This window comes from Physeter macrocephalus, chromosome 19 (assembly GCF_002837175.3).
Source record: "Physeter macrocephalus isolate SW-GA chromosome 19, ASM283717v5, whole genome shotgun sequence".
NCBI lineage: Eukaryota > Metazoa > Chordata > Mammalia > Artiodactyla > Physeteridae > Physeter > Physeter macrocephalus.
Window position 1 is genome coordinate 33,018,904 of NC_041232.1, and position 17,983 is coordinate 33,036,886.

Here is a 17,983-nt window from a genome sequence, read left to right on the forward strand (position 1 = left end):
GTATATCTGATTCACTTTGTTATAAAGCAGAAACTAACACACAATTGTAAAGCAATTATACGCCAATAAAGATGTTAAAAAAAACAAAAAACAACAGACAAGAAAGTTAACAAACAAGGTGATTCAAGTTAGGAAAATACAAGATGAGCAATAATATGCAGTTCTTTTCCTTTACCAAAGAGTGGGCCAGGATTCTCATCTGAAACAAGTACTTCTGGCCCATAGGTTCAGAAAGACAGTATTTTTGATTTACAAGGGATCTTAAGGATTATCCAATATAAATTCTTATTCAGTACAAACTACTATATGTATGCATATCATATCTTTATTTTAGCCCACACCTACCTACATAGGAAAATTCAGAATAAAATGTAAAAAAAACCCCCTCAGAAAACAATTGATTTTTTTTTTTTTTTTTTTTTGTGGTATGCGGGCCTCCCTCTGCTGTGGCCTCTCCCGTTGCGGAGGACAGGCTCCGGACGCGCAGGCTCAGCGGCCATGGCTCACGGGCCCAGCCGCTCCGCGGCATGTGGGATCCTCCCAGACCGGGGCGCGAACCCGGTTCCCCTGCATTAGCAGGCGGACGCGCAACCGCTGCGCCACCAGGGAAGCCCAACAATTGATTTTTTTAATATGAATTATTCACAGTTTTGAAACTCCTAACTTTAAACAAATGCACTATCAGACTGCTAGCTCATAATTACACAAAGATATTAAAACATATGTTATATATTTAAGAACAACAATAAAGATCCAAATTAGCTGGTATACTTACAGTGTAGTATAACTTTGAGCTCAACCAGGAGTTTCTTTGACCCTCCATGACTTGTTCCTGGAAGCTTTTGCATTGCTTCCCCCTTTTTATTCAATATTTCAATTCTTAACGCACCTATCAGTCCAAAATTAAAAATAAGAATGTCTTGAGTTACACCCAAAGAATCTGATGAATCTGCTAGGTCTTCACACAGCACTTTAATTTTTCATGGTCTTTTACTATGAAATGTAAGATGTAAGAAAAGCATTTTTTCAGTATTTAAAAACAAACAAACAAACACAAAAAACCCAAAAACATACCAATGGGGGTTCCAGCAGGCCTAATCTCATTTGGCAATAATTCGTCTCCTTCAGGCCAAGTTACTGACAATCTATCAGGGAGCCTATTATGAAACCAGCATATTAATGATTCATGAATTGTGTTAATTATGGTCTTATTTTTAAAAATAAAAGTTACTAGAAATTTTAATATTTATTTCTAATTTTTTTTGACAGGTTAAATCTGAAATCCTGTATGATTAATACTGTAAACATTTCCTCCTTCTCAACCACTGTTGTGGCTACAGAGTAAGACAAAATCTCCTGGTGTTAACAGCCAGGAACTTTGCTTTTTTTGAGATTTTTCTATTCATTTATAGTACAGGCTACCTTTGGGAGACAGGATAAACTCTACAAATAAAAGAATTACCAGTGAGATTCAGTAGGAATCAAAATGACTGCATCATTAGCTATACAAGAGCCACAAACCGTTTTGTTTTTCAACTTCCTTTTACTTCTTTTGTACTAATCTTTACCTCTCAGCAGTTACTACCATTTTCTTCTAGCTGTAGGCCAAAGTTGATTTTTTTTCTTTAACAAACTTAATCATAGTGCTGATAACAGTGACACTGTAGATATAAGATTTCCTCATTTTTCTATGAAATACAGGATTCTGTTTTTATAACAGAGAGCTCTCAGGTTTTTTTTAACAGCAAGAAGTTTGTCACAATACACACATCTAAGACTACAAGTGCCCAAATAGAAGAGCATAACGACACACTCAATAACTGCTAAAAGGACAATTCCTCTTGATTTTTCTTGTTATTTTTTTACCATGCATCTTGAAATGCAAATTACCTTGCCATTTCATCTTCTACATATTTTTTCACAGCTTTCTCAGCAACTGTCCTATCCAGCTTTGCAATTGGCACAGTTTTTATTTCATCATACAGTGCTTGAGGTTCCTGAATAAATAAAATTTATACCAACATTTCAAAAAAACTATTTAAATTTAGCTGCAACAAGACCATTTCTTCCAAAGAAACGTATTTTTACCCTAATTAAGTATATAAATCATAATAGCTATTATTACATTATACCACAGTGTTTACTTCCATTTTTCATGTAAACTCCTTAGGCCTAATTAAATAGGCCTTAGGCCATTCAAATTTTAACAAGAGCATAGTATAAGGATAAAACCAGCTCTAGTTTTGAAGTTTTTCATTCTTGAGATAGAAGTCTGGCTCCAATGTTTATGTTTGTGGGCCTTGGATGAAATGTGCACTTTACAAAATTACCGTGTTAACTAGCAATAATATATGTAACATTTACTAAACAGTAGGCACACAGATGTTAAGTTCTATAGATTATTAAAAACATCAAATATGAAACATAAAAATTCAGCTACCACTACTTTAACCAATGAAAAAGACAAATACAAGGCAAAATAGAATACCGTATCTTTATTTTAACAATTAAGCAAAAGAAAGTAATATCAAGAGACTTTGAAGACGTATTTTTTGTTATTTGGGGGTCTTACCATTGCAATTTGAACCTCTCCTCCTGTAGCATATACTTCTCCATCATGATCACCATAAAGAAAAAATTTTACAATGCTTCCATAAAAGAGAGGAAGTGTCTTGATTGTCTTGACCTAATATTTAGTTTTAAAACAAGGATTTAGTATTAATATTTACTTTTAGAAAAACAGGTTTAATAATTACTTAACAGAACTACTTTATGCAAGGGGAAAACTTAGCATCTATCGTTAGAAAAATTAACAAAAAAAAGCATTCTAATATTCTAATAAAGTTATATTTGTGAAGTTCTCCACTTATTTGTAACATATCTTTGAAAAGACACAGTGGCTTCTTCATACAAAAATGTCATAGTGGGGCTTCCCTGGTGGCGCAGTGGTTGAGAATCTGCCTGCTAATGCAGGGAACACGGGTTCGAGCCCTGGTCTGGGAGGATCCCACATGTCACGGAGCAACTGGGCCCGTGAGCCACAGCTACTGAGCCTGCGCGTCTGGAGCCTGTAATCCGCAACCAGAGAGGCCGCGATAGTGAGAGGCCCGCGCACAGCAATGAAGAGTGGCTCCCACTTGCCACAACTAGAGAAAGCCCTCGCACAGAAACGAAGACCCAACACAGCAAAAATAAATTAATTAATTCCTACCCCCAACATCTTAAAAAAAAAAAGTCATAGCTATGCATGTGTCTAAAATGCCCAAAGCCTTCAAAGTCAATTATTATTAATGCAAGTTATCTCAAACCCCCATAAATGTTGCTTGCAGACTGTGAACGGTGACTTACAAAGTTATCATTTCTTTCAAATAAATTAGCTCAAAACTTGCCTATAATGTATTTCTTCTCCATATTTGGCTTGAAAAATCTAAGGGTAATTTCCATTAGTCCAATTCAAAACTTCCCAACTACAAGGACAACAAAAATTTACACCCAACCTACCTTCCAGCCTCATTTCATTTCTGAACTATTTCTCCTCACACACACAATAGGTTGCAGCAACCCAACTTTGTTGCTTGCAGTTTCCCTGCATTTACTTGTCTTTGTCTGTGCTCAGATTATCTTCTCTGAGAAAGCGTTTCACTTGACTACCACACAGAATTTGACAAAACTGATCACTCCCTCCTTGTAACTCTTCACAAATACCTTATTCTCCTGGTTTCCTTCTATCTCACTATCTTATCCCTTTCAATTCTCCTTTGTCAGCTCCTCCTCTTTGTTTTCCTAACCTCTAAATGTTAGAAAAGCAAGCTGTAGCTACACACACTACTTCAAGGTGACGGCATCTGATTCCAAAGCTTTCGATATATGATGATGAGAGTGTCACATTTGTGCATTTATTACCTTCATAATTACCTCTGCAAACCTGAGCCTTTACCTCTTTCGAGTTCCATACAAATGCCACTTCATGCACAAAGAACTGCATGATTTACCCTCTTCTCCCAGGCCAATCCGAAGTCAGAAAATTCTCTCCTTCTAAACTATGAGCACTATTCATTCTCTCTTTTCATAGCACTTACCCGCTTCTTACCTATGATTATTCTGCTTAGGTTATCTCTGTTTTCAGGCTGTAACAGCCTGAAGGACAAAGGACATCCCCTAGATCTCTGCATTCTCCACAATGCAGTCAATAGCACAGTAACTCACGAGCAGCACTCAATAAAAATTTGCTGAAAAATCATTTCTCCATATCACAATTAAAAAAACAAAACGGAATTCTCCATTTGAGTAAAGTTTAGTGCAAGAAACAATAAAAACCTTATTAATTGAGCCTTTGGCAAAAATCAAGTTTTTTATAAAATGTCCTGTTAAATTACGTAATTAAAATCCGTTTGGCCTTTTCGTTCTTTTCTGGCTCCTGAGGAGCCAAGAGTAAATATATTATTTTTGGTTGTTGATAAATTCTAATACATCTAATTTAGTTTCAAATTCTACTAAAAATTAAATCTAAAAATAAGTTAAACTTACGAGCTGTCCTGCTTTGTATATTTTTCCATCCCATTCTATTGCTGAATAAGTCGCCCAGGGGCCCTGCTTTTTAGAAGGAAGATCAGGACGTGTAATTATTCCTTTAAAAAGTGTAAATTTTATTTGTTTGTCATACTTTTCATGACAGTCCTTCAGCCATAAAGCAAATTCTCTGTCAATTTTCATTCGCTGCTCCTGTAAAATTTTAAAATGTTCTATGAAATATAGCTACAAGTCAACATATACAACCACAGACACTTCTCACTCATTTCATTTTTCCTTCCACATACCTGACCACCCCAGAAAACCTAATAAAAAACTAAAATATTTTGCTGGATCCTTCTCCCATACAAATTTAGATTTCTATCAAACACATTACTAAAGAAAGAAAAATCTTTGCTACATCCTTGGGTCCAAGGTCTCAATGGTCAATATCAACAAAGATTTGCTTCCCTGTTTTAAATCCTAGGATATACCAAAAAATGACAAACACTGGCTGCCTAGGATAAGGAGAACTAGCTGATTAGGGGAAAAGGGTAAGTGGAAGCCTTCTTACTGTGAACGATACACATTCTCAATAGGGCAATAAAAATATCTTTTTATGTATCAGGCACAGATTTAAATACATATAGTACTTAAACATATATATGCTATATCTATGGTATTAAAATGTCATTGGGGGGAGTGATTAGGGGGAGAAAAGGTCATAAAAGCTCTTTTATAAAGTGATAGTGAAAAAAAGGTTGAGAAACATTGCTATGCAAAACACATCTTTCCTTTTAATTATGTATTATATATCTATATTTATTCAGAAAATAAATCATAAAATAAAAATTGTTTTCTAATAATATATAAGATGAAAATGTGCTATTGCTTATCATTCTTCACCCTGATGGGAGACAGTATAGAGATTTACATTCCAGCATAAGGTGCTATATACTTGTTTAATGCCTATCTTTAGGAGAATGAGTAGGGAAGATAATCTGTACATCACATGCTTTCACAGAAGATTTTGCATAAAGTTATAGAAGTTCATTTCCCCCTATATACCTTATTCCACAGTATACCATTTCCAAATGAAAATGGGGCAAAACTAAAACTGATTTCAGCTTAAGTTTTTGCAGTTTATACTCAAAGGCCCAGTATGCTAATCATTAAAAAAAAAAAAAAAACTTTTGGTTTTAAAAAGTTATTTGAATAAGAAGTAACATGTACATGGTAAACACTCAAAAATGGCATATATCTTCAAGGAAATCTTCCCCCTAATCTGTTCCCAGGTACCAACTCCCTCCTGAATCAGCAAATTACTGTTGTCACTTTGTCAACTTGACAAGAATATTAAAATTATTAACTAGGAATGGGACAGTCCGCCTACCAAATTTTTATGCTGTATTTCAGTGTACAGCCCTTGTATTCGATAAAATTATGTAAGATTCAGTATCTTTTTATTAAGAGCAAAATGAATTTCAACATGTTGTAGGGATGACTGACTATAAATACTGTGTGTCATGTATTGTGCTTATTGCTTAAGCAATTTTAAGTTCAGAATAAATGCATCCATCTCTTGGCAACTTAACATTAAACTACTGAAAGAGTAGTATCAAGTAAAAGTTTCTGAGGTGCTTAGGTAGAATAAAAGTACACTAGTTCTATTCTACTTTTTAAAAAATTTATCATTCTTTTTCTATTGATTAATGCAGATTTTAATACTGATCAATCTCACAGCACCTTTTAGCCCAAAGTATTTCATAGTTCTACCTCAATTTTACCCCCAAGATTAGATTAAAATTGCATATTTAGGTTACTAATATATAAACACAGCTTTTGTATTAGATAAAATTGTTCTTATATGCTCTTATCAAATGGACATGGTTCTGTAGCTTCCATTTACTATGTCAAGGTACTGATGAAGATCTGATAAAAGATCTGTAAATTTTACCTGAACAAGATTTAATCAGTTTGAAATTTTTGAGTGAACACATAAATGCTCATGAATGAAAATTTATACTCCTGATTAAATAAAATGAAAAGTATGCAAATTGTCAGTACAAATCTATACTACTAGTGACTTCTGTTGTACTTAAAATAGAACACTTGCAAATATTCAGAACTTGATACTTAAAACCATACCTGTCCATTTAAAATCCTTGTAAAAAGAGTGTTCTTATCTTTCAATTTTAGCTCAAGATCCATAAAGGTCAGTTTATTTGTGCTGACCTGGAATTTGTCATTAGTGAATAATGCACCAGATATCCTATTGTAGCACTCAATCGGTGCAAGCCCTCTCTTCTTAGGAGGAGTACACCAGTCAAAGCTTGAAAAGAACAAAGTATTAGTTAGGAAAAAGATCAGATCACAAAACAATATAATTTCAGCAAAAATCAGAACTTACTCTTCAACAGATGTATATGGTATTAGTCGTCCATTCCAAAAACATTCAAAAATAGGTCTTTTCCCTCTTGCTGCTTTCTCAAGTATGAAACAGTCATCATCATCATCTTCATCTTTTAATTCTAGAACAAAAGAATATTGGAACAAAATGTTTATTGCTATAAAGTATATGCAATTTTTACCACTGAGAAACCAATTTCTGTAAGTGAAATGTTAAAGCTACTTCAGAGAAATGGTAACAAAAATTCTTATGATCTTTAACATTGCATTCAATAAAACCTAAAGGTAGCTTTATTCTGTTTGCCCTCAAAAAGGCAGATTTTCAAAGTGGTTCCACATTACCAATAGTGTTTCTCATTAGAAAGTCAATAATTACTTACATACTAACCAATCTGTGTTAGGAGTACTATACTAGCTACCGAGCCTGCAATCTTTAAAACCTATTCATAAACATGGGAGCTTGAATCCTGTACCTAAACCACAAGCTTCACAACTCTGTCAGAACCAGTTTACTTACATAAAAATCACCTGGAAAATCTACAGTATCTAGCAACAGCAAGTTTGCCTAGCTTAGACAAATTAATAACACCGAATGTAAGTTTACTTTATGATACAGCTAGAATTATAACCTATGTTATAAAGCACAACTGTCTACATTTTTATGTTTGTTAGTAATACATTTTCATATATTCAGTTAAATTAGATTCAAACATTATGATCCTGACATAGTAATACCTCAGTTAGTCTGGCATTAAGTCATTCCCCCCCATCCCCAATAAAGCCTTCTTCTCCCACAAAAACCCTCACAAGTCCATCACAAGTAAATATTCCTTTCTATCACACCATTTCACTTGTTCTTAGAGAATCCCTCTGACCTTATTCAACTTACTGGCTATTATTTTAAGACATCATTTGAAGAACTTTATCTTTTTGTCTATAAGCATGCAAAAATTACAAATGGCAAATGAAAAACATGCTAGAGACTTCACAGGAAGGAAGGTCACTGAGTAATAATATGTATGAGCACTTACTAAATAAAGTCGGGCACTATTCTGAGGACTTGAAGCAGTTTCTTATTCAACCCTCACAACACGTCTATGAGGCAAGAATTATTACCCCCCCATTTCACAGATACTGAGGCAGGCAGTACTTTGCAAAGTTTACACAAAGTGGCAAAGATAGGATTCAAATCAGGAAATCTGGTCCCAAAACCCACAATACTAAGGCTATACTAAAGAATTATTCTGAATGAGAAAATTTAATATTGTTAATCTATGAAAATTCAATGCAATCCCAATAATACCACTAGGATTATTTTAAAGTGAAAGTACAGTACAAAGTGATTCCAAAGTTTATCCAGAAGAGCAAAAGATTAAGCATTAAGAGTTTTCTCAAAAAAGAACAATAGTGTCTTGCCCTATAGATATCAAAATACAGTATAAAGGACAAGAGAGTATCATTACTCATGTATAAAAACACAAAATAGGGACTTCCCTGGTGGCACAGTGGTTAAGAATCCACCTGCCAATGCAGGGCACACAGGTTCGAGCCCTGGTCCAGGAAGATCCCACATGCCGTGGAGCAACCAAGCCCGTGCGCCACAACTACTGAGCCTGCACTCTAGAGCCCGTGAGCCACAACTACTGAGCCCACATGCCACAACTACTGAAGCCCGTGCACCTAGAGCCCGTGCTCCACAACAAGAGAAGCTACCGCAATGAGAAGCCTGCACACTGCAACAAAGAGTAGCCCCTGCTCACAGCAACAAAGACCCAACACAGCCATAAATAAATAAATAAATAAATTTATAATAAATAAATAAAAACACAAACTAGATCAATTCCTTACAGTAAAAAATCCAGATCTATGCACTTATGGGAACTTTATATTATTATGAAAGTGATATTTAAACCATTACAAAAATCATAATGTTCAATAATTGGTGCTAGGAAACTGGAAACCCACATGGAAAATATTAAGTTAACCCACACACACAAAAGATTAGAGATGTGTTAAAGATGTAAACATAAAATGATGAAGAAAAAAAACCACAGGATCTTTTTTATAATCTTGAGGTATAAGATACCTTTCTATAGCAAGGCAAAAATCAGAAAGCATAAAGAAAAAACTAGTATGACTAAGTAAAGTTTAAAACTATAAATACCTACAAAGATAACAGGAAGACAACATGGAGAATATATAAAGGATTACTATGCAGTACATAGCTAAAAGTTCAGTTCAGGAAGAGATCTATGATACAAGAATATATAATCTTTCTTAAAGCCACTGCTTTATTCATCTGGAAATGAATATACACAAAAATTAAGAATTATAAAAATTATAAATACTTTAATAACTTAAGATTTGCATGAGGGAAAAAAGTTTTTAAATTTATCTAACCTCAACAGCCCAACTAATAATTATTATTAAGAAAACAAATCACTACCCTAAATCACAACTTCACATTTTGTAGCTAAGATAACAGATTAACATACTTGATGGAAAGCATGGATCATCAGGGTACGTTTCTCTATCATATAAAAAAGGGTGATATCGGATAATCCCTTCCACTACACCATCTCCTTCAACATGAGATTTGAACTCAAAACTATCGGCTGCTGTATTTATATACAACGTCTGCATGTCATCTTGTATCTCCCTTAGGTTGATAATCTTAGGTGTCTTCCCCTTTTCAAACATAGAAATCTAAAATAAAAATAAAACAAAAACAATTAAATTCTATAGTGACTTTACTTTTGTTCTCAGCTATGATCCAACAACAGAACAGGCAAAAACTACTTTTATTTGTACAAGGAATCATCTAGCTTATTGAAACACATAAATATTTTTATTTGGATTAAATAGCTCTAAGTAGCATCTCAAAAAAAATATACTACAAAAAACTGAAAGTAAGCAAAGAAAGAGCTGAAGGATATATTAAGTGATGAGTACATTTAATTCAAGGTTCCCTGCTAGAGGTAGGAAGTGGGATAAAGATGTGCATGAAATTCTTCCTGACGTGTGGGCAAGGATACTGAGAACTCAACACTCAAATATTCTTTTCTTCTAAATCTTACTTTACCGTTATGACTTCTGTGAACAAAAGAGAAACTATTTATTTCTTTTCTTCCCTGCTTTTGAGACATGATATTCAGTAACAGCTCATATCTCTAGAGAAGACAGAGAAAGGAAAAACCATATACTATAGTAAACAAAGGTTCCACAAAAATACATCTAGGAATAATCTCTTTACTTGGATATCAAATTAGGGAAGTGTTTTGGTAAAAGACAAGGACAGAGAAGTTGCCTATTTACTGACTGAGTGTTCTTGTCCAGAGTAACTTGGAATTAGAACAGATACCTAATAATTCACAATACTTTAAGAAAGAATTTTATCTTACTTCAATATCAATGTTGTTGAAAGGTCCAACTTCTTTTGATGTACGTTTTTCATTCCCTTTTGGGCCATGAATATAGTAATGATAAATATGCCTAAAACATAGAAGAATAACTTTACACTTTTAATTCACATAAAATTACAGTTCATCTAATCTTCTACCAAAAAAAATTCTATAACTACTATTTGGCAGTACCTACTAGGTGCCAAGCACTATATTAAGTATTTTTAAACAGAGTAAACCATTTAATGGTAAAAACAATCCTGAGATTCAGGTATTATTACCCTTCATTTTATATAGAAATTGGAATGCAAGAAACGTATATAATTTAATTTACTTAAGGTCCCAGAATTATAGAGTTGGGGGGGGCTTCAATCCAAGTCTTTCCAACTTCAAGGCCCAAATACTTTAAGTATAGTTTATCAGAAAAACTAAAACTAGAAGTTAAGAGGCTATAATTCTACTTCTTAGGGATGTTCTACAAAGGACTCAAATATCAGGGAGTATACAGGATTGCGTATCTTTAACTTATGTCCCCAACATGAGAGTATCATTCTGTAACTCTCATCTTTCTTCTCCTTTGATACTGAAACAATCTTATGCCAATACTCCTAAAACTAATAAATTCAACATTATCCCATCAAAAACCACCACTTCAGAAATCTTTGTTATTTTATTTTGGCAAATGTTTCAAAAGATTATATTTGGGGGAGATTATTCACCTCTCCCCATATCCCGTATCACATGTGTAATTATTCCTCAAGCAGGAATTTAAAATATTCCTTCATATGAATTTTAACTTTTTAAAATTACATTAATTGTCCTAGTTTAAAACACTACTAAGATAAAAGGAAATCACTGAAAATCAGGAGATCTTTCTTCGTATCTCAAAAGTGTTAACATCATAGTCAACAATAAGTTTACAACCATACATTAAGAAAGAGTGCTATAAATAGCTTAGCAAGTGTCTATTTCAAAGAATGGTTAAAGTTATACTTCATTATTTTTATTTTTTTGTGGTAATACTTCATTCTTTTTAAAAGCAAGAGTTAAGTTATAATTATGTCATTAATGTACACTGAATTCCTTCAGTTAAGAGAAATAATAAAATAACTAATAAAAGATGTTCTTAGAGAAGAAACATTCCAAAGTCCTATTTAAAACTCTTGGGTTACAGAGCCAATAAACATCAATATTCAAGAAAAAAAGCATTCCTAAAATCAAATTTATTTCCCCATAAAAAATTTTAATTGTTAATATATATGTATAAAATAGAGAATCTCAAAGTAAGTACAACAGCCCTTTGAATAAATAAGAAAAGATACTTTCTTTAAAAACATGAATTTTGTACAGTATACCCATTTTTGCAAGACTAATTAATTCAGGCTAATACAAATTATGGAAACAATCCAGTCAAAGGTCTATACTGTGTAACTACAAAAGAAAAAACTTAAGAGCCATTAAATATATATACTTCTGATTTGATCTAATAGAATATATACTCCCTAAAAGTTTTCCTGGAATAGATACAAAAGATTTATTTTCAGTATTACTCATGTCATACAGGCACATACAGATATATATATTTTTTATTTTAATAGACTCAATTCAGTAAACTTTTATTGAGCATCTACTATGTAACAGGAAACATTGGGATACAGCAATGCATAAAAAACAACAGACATTCCAAGGTAGAAGGCAGACAAAAGAATAACTGTGTGGTATGGAAGATTATAATACATGCTACACAGCAAAAGCACAAAAGGGGGATCTGGGAGTGATGAGCTGAATTGGATGAACTCAAGTTTATTTTAAATGTTATCAAAGTTGTCAAAAAGCATGGACCTCATATTTGTATTTGTAATGACCAATACATTACTGGTGATCAGTACATTATTTACAGAATACAGAACCATTTTAACACTAACATCAGAGTAATGGTTCCTGTACTGAAGGGAAGGAAATGGGATAGGAGTAAAGCAGACAGCCAAGAGGCTTCAAAATGTCTGTAATATTTTCTATCTTAAGAAAGATAAAAAGAAACATGTCCTGAATCAAATGTAAATACTTACGCTAACTGTCTTGTCCAAAGAAGGAAATAATTTTTCAAGTACTGTATGTGTTCTGGTTGTACCCCTGTGATAACCACAGCAGTAAAGCTATCTTTTTCCTTCTCCTCTGAGATAAGATGATGTAGAAATCTTTCATCATCATTTGTAATGTGAACAGAATCAGACGGCTACAAGAGTGAACATAAAGTACAACACATTACATGTACCTTAATTGTAATTAACAAATAACGTTTACATCAACCTTTAATGTGATTCACTTGGATAATTTCAAATACAAGCTTCAAAAATCTTTTGGAGGAAAATGGCCAATTGCAAATCAGCTGAGTGTGTGACAACAATGCTGTGAGGAGAGGGAAACTTTTACATAGATTGCTAAACTGGCATACATCAAGGAGAATGCTACACCATAATGCTACACAAATTGGAGAATCATAATGAAAAGGGTGAAGAAAATAAATACTGAGTTTAAAAATGCACCCCAAAATTGAGAACACTTACCCTAACGTGGAATGAGCCCTTGCTTGGGGTACCTACCACTTAACTTGGTCAGGACCAATGCCCAGCCAGCCCTCCAAGTTCAGGAAAACTAGGATGCAGCCTGAACCCAGCTGGCTTAGCCCAAAGGCACTCTGTTTAAAAGGGAGTAAAATCATCCTGGGCCCCAGTCCACTTTCAGAGAATATCTACAGTTTGCAGAGGGAAGTGGGGAGGGTGGAGTGGGGGAATGTTTGAGGATAAGAATTACAAACTTCTCAGTTTTTACTATGAGTCTGTATGTTAAAAATTGCATGCATAGGGCTTCCCTGGTGGTGCAGTGGTTGAGAGTCCGCCTGCCAATGCAGGGGACACAGGTTCGTACCCCGGTCCGGGAGGATCCCACATGCCATGGAGCGGCTAGGCCCGTAAGCCATGGCCGCTGAGCCTGCGCGTCCGGAGCCTGTGCTCCGCAACGGGAGAGGCCACAACAGTGAGAGGCCCCAGTACCGCAAAAAAAAAAAAAAAAAAAATTGCATGCATATATATACTATATAAGTTGTACACATAAAAACTTATAAGGATAAAGATACACACTGAACTATTATGTCTAGGAAACTGGTTTTCTTTTTTTAGTAAGTGTGTATTATTACTTTCTTAATAAAAAATAAAAACCAACCCTCCAATACGATTCCAATGCATCCCTACATACTAAATTACTAATATTATAGCTACAATACATAATATATAAGTAACATTTTATACAGTTTGAGAGTTAGTAGATTAGCTTGGGTTTACTGATGATGCAGGTTCATTATCCAAATATTTGGATAGCACCTTCTAAGCCCTATGACTCAACTTGGGCATGAGGAAAATAGGGTTCAAGATAAAAGAAAGAGCATCCTTCCTCCCTAAAAATTCCATCTAATAGATGAGAAACAAATGATTATAAAACAATGTGCCATTAGAAAGCTATAAGCCAAGAACTAGAGTTAAAAAAATAAAAATGGGGTGACATTCACCCAGCAGATGACTTAATAAAAACATCCCAGACCAATGAGAACGTGAACGATTTGAGACTATAAGGGATACAAGGTAGTTTAGAATATATTTTAAATATATGATGAAGGACGTGGCTGGAAAGGCTGAATCAAGCAGTGGAAATGAGTGGAAGAGAGGATAAATGAAAGGAACTATTTTAAAAGAATTAAATGTGGTGAATGATTAACAACAAGGATTACAATTACTACTATACTGTTAATAGCTGGAGGAAAGGGGAAGAAAATAAGAAACGCTTATAGATATTTGATTTCAGATGCACCAAAAGGGAGTTATTAACAGAACTCCTGAAGAGGGACATCTAACTGAAACTGGAAATGCGTGTGCTAGATAGGATCAATTGGTATTCAGCTGCCATTTGTACCACCTTATGTTGTCCCCTCCTGGGCTGCAGAGGATGGAAAGAAATCCAAAAACGTCTATTTCTCAGACTCTTAAATTTTTGCTTGTGGATGCAAATTAGGTTTCATCAATTAGATGTACTAGGCAAAGATTTAGAAGGGAAATATGAGGCAAAGGCCATCTCCTGAGGTTTCTTAAAAGTTTTCTGTTACCATGCAAGGTACTGAAAGACCAGTATCCAGGTTCCAGCTTAAGCATCAGCACTGATACAGCACTAGTAATGGCCAGAAATTCTGTGTCCATTGTTGGAGCAATTGTGGCAGCAAGACTTTTCCAACTCCTGGATCAGAGATAAGGTACTGTGTTTCTGAATTCCAGATCCAGCTGTGGTCTGCCAGCTACATGATTACAGATGTTGCAGCATCCCTAGAAGGTCAGTTTGGAATATCCTGGCATCATTCTACAAGACTCAGCCTAAAGATCATTCCTTCAGCCCTTCCAATAATCATCTAAGCATCTAATTCCCTTTATGAAATCCTTTTCTGTTTAAAACAGCCAGAATGGTTTCTTCCCTTTAAGGAGTCCAGCCTGATTCAATGTTTCAATCTTAAGAAGAAAGTCTTGACAAGAAATACATATTTGAGAACTGTTGGTATTAAGTGGTATATATAAGAATGAATATATATATATATGGGGGGGGGGCGCATGTGTGCTAGCCCCCATAGATCAAGAACCATCAACCCCACGCACACCGTAGTAACTGATAACAGCTTAGGAATAGAGGAGGAGCCCCCAAAAAGTAGGCTGGAAAGGACAGGTCAGAAAAAGAAAAGGACTAGGGACCTACTGGTACCCATGAAATGTTTGCTGGGATGAACTAAGCACAAAACACAGGAAAAGCTGGAAGAAATGATGACCCAAGAGACCTCAGTACTATCAAAGCTTTATCATATCTATACAGTTCTGAAAAAATCACTTAAATTCTCTATTTCTATTTTTCACCAGTTTTAACGTGGCAAATAATATTTCCACCAATATACTTTATAGGGCTTTGTGATTTTAAGATAACATAGAAAAGATAAGACAGAATACTATTATATAAACAATGTATTAAGGTATGTACATTGCTAAATAAATGCAATAAATTTAAAGAGGAAAAGGTAGAATGAGCAAAATGAAGAAATTTCTCAGACAGAGGATAATGTTCAGTTATAAAGAAAGTAAAAGTAGCTAATAAACATGAAAAAAATTCAGCCCACTAGTATGAAAGAAAAGGTATTATTTTCACTTATCAAACCACTAACATTCTGCTATCATTCTTCCCTCCCTGCTTTGTTCTTTTGAAAAATAAGGAAATGATCCAACAGGCACTTCCAATATACCTTTGTTGGAAGTGTATTTGATTTGGGTTCACTTTCAGAAAAGCGACTTCATAATATACACCATAAATATTTCTAAGTTCAAATTCCTTATAATGGTTATAAAAATTCTAACAATTTATATGAAGAAAAAACTGCAATTCAGGCAAAATGTTATGCAAAGATACTAATGGCAGTGTCTTTATAATTATAATAAAATCCTTCAAGTAAGCTAAATGCTTAACAGAAGAGTCAAATTACTGTACATTTAGCCAAAGATACTATGAAGCTATTAAAAGTGTGTTGTGTACCAAAATACTTTCTAAAATGAAGAAATACTCAAAATACTAATAAATCAGAGCTCAAACCATAAGTATATGATAAAGTTTAAACTAGAAGCAAATTCAACTAAATATGTCATAAGTACTTTTTTTTGGTATTTGAGACTATTTTTATTTTCTTTATAAAATTTTTTACAGTTTGTTTTATAAGCAGAAAAGAATTTTTTAAATCTTACTTTTAAAAAAGGTTTTAAAAAATTTAAAAATTCTAAAATGTTTCAAACAGAGAAAAGTTGAATGAGTAATACAACAAATACCATGTGCTCACCACCAGGATTCAAATTTGTGAACACTCTGCTTATTAAAATGAGCATTTGAATGCAAATTTATAACAGAAATAAGTTTCTCGTTTACTTATTTCTCTGGAGCTCAGATTTCTTAAAAGTCTATTACCCTATCACTGTTTTCTACTCTGCTTCTATGATTATTATACAACAAATATTTAAAAACTCAAACTCAGTGCAAGGAAAAAAGTTTACAATCTTATGAACAATTTCCAGAAAGCTTACTTGGCTTTATGAGAAAATCTGTTTTCTGAAGACTTCAGCCTGAGAAAGCACATAAATGATCACTTTTGCTATTCACATAATTAAAAGAAAAAGAATGAAAATTTAATTTGAAAATTCCATATCTTCAAGTTTTTAAAATGACATTAGTATCTTAGAAAATGAAAAAAATGTTCTTGTCCTATCATCCATCCAAAGTAATGAATCTACAATTACTGAGTTAAAATGTATTGTACCTTTCTGTTTCTAATATATCCGCTATATATCGCCTCTTTATTTTTCTCCTTCTTCTCAAAATCTTCTTTAGAAAGTACAAGTTCATGAACATCCTGGGAATCTGCAGGTTTGCTTATCATCTGTTAAATATTAAAAAGAGTACTTTATAAATTCCCACAATTTAAACTGGATAACACATTTAGAAAGTCAACCTCAAAATATTTTGATCAACTTTCACTTTTAAGAAATAGTTTTACTTACTCTGGCTGATTGTCCAACAAAGAAAACAGCCTGCTTGCCCCCAACACCAAAATAGGAAATATCACTATTTAAACTGCGTGGCACTGGTAGTGGTCGAACATATCCTGAATGATCACTAAAATAAAACATTACATTAATGCAACGACGTTAAACAAACTACTCAGGTGCTAAAGGAAATTGTTATAGCAGTTTTATTAAGTGTTAATAAAATGATCCCTGAGCCAGATAACACCCCTATTCAAATGTAAAAGAATCAAAGCCAAAAGCCAAAACATCATCTAGTCCAATGACTCTCAAAGTTTATTACCCAGACCAGCTGCATCAGCAACACCTGGAAACGCTAAGAAATGCAAATTCTTGGGCCCACCCTGATAAATCATAAAATCTCAAATATCTGTATAACTCTACAATCTTCCCTTCAAAATTGTTTACTCCTTCAAAACTCATTAAAATATTGCCTCAATACTAATGGGAATTACAGCAAAGAGATTATTTCCATGTATCATGACAAACGAAGAGCTCTGATTGAACCTCCTACTGCAACATAACACTCTGGAGAGTAGGCATCCCTGGTCTCTCGAAATATAGGCAAGATCGCTATGGACACCATTTCCCAATATCAGAAATAAACAGAATTGGGGATGAGGCTGGAACCACTATTACACCAAATGGAAAGGTTAGAGAGCAGATGCGGCATAGCTGGAAAGATTTAGAGAACACAAAGATACATTCAAAAACACTTACCCATAAGAAACAAAGAAAAAAAGGAATGAAAAATATCAAAGTGGGACTAAAAACATGAAAGACTGAAGGATAATATCTCACACAAGTTTAAATGCACTTGGAGAAAGAGAGGAGAGAATAGATAAAAGCTGCAAATATTCTCAAACCACTAAAAAGGCATAGATCCACAGATTCAGACCAAAAGAGCCCAAACAGGATACATAAAAAGAAATCCGGGGCTTCCCTGGTGCAGTGGTTGAGAGTCCGCCTGCCAATGCAGGGGACACGGGTTCGTGCCCCGGTACGGGAAGGTCC

At 34.1% G+C, this 17,983-nt stretch overlaps 1 protein-coding gene across 2 annotated transcripts in view; it reads right to left on the reverse strand.

The window, feature by feature from the left end:
* SMCHD1 (structural maintenance of chromosomes flexible hinge domain containing 1) overlaps window positions 1-17,983 on the reverse strand; it is a 125,371-nt gene that overhangs the window by 79,257 nt on the left and 28,131 nt on the right. For both annotated transcript variants that reach the window (XM_007126742.4, XM_055080780.1), the window contains 12 exons: window positions 16,946-17,060; window positions 16,705-16,824; window positions 12,389-12,555; window positions 10,320-10,410; window positions 9,414-9,624; window positions 6,920-7,040; window positions 6,658-6,841; window positions 4,528-4,722; window positions 2,573-2,686; window positions 1,891-1,997; window positions 1,075-1,157; window positions 776-889 (listed from right to left, as the gene is read on the reverse strand). In XM_007126742.4, the coding sequence (XP_007126804.1) occupies window positions 776-889; window positions 1,075-1,157; window positions 1,891-1,997; window positions 2,573-2,686; window positions 4,528-4,722; window positions 6,658-6,841; window positions 6,920-7,040; window positions 9,414-9,624; window positions 10,320-10,410; window positions 12,389-12,555; window positions 16,705-16,824; window positions 16,946-17,060 (1,622 nt within the window). The remainder of the gene's footprint in view (window positions 1-775; window positions 890-1,074; window positions 1,158-1,890; window positions 1,998-2,572; window positions 2,687-4,527; window positions 4,723-6,657; window positions 6,842-6,919; window positions 7,041-9,413; window positions 9,625-10,319; window positions 10,411-12,388; window positions 12,556-16,704; window positions 16,825-16,945; window positions 17,061-17,983) is intronic.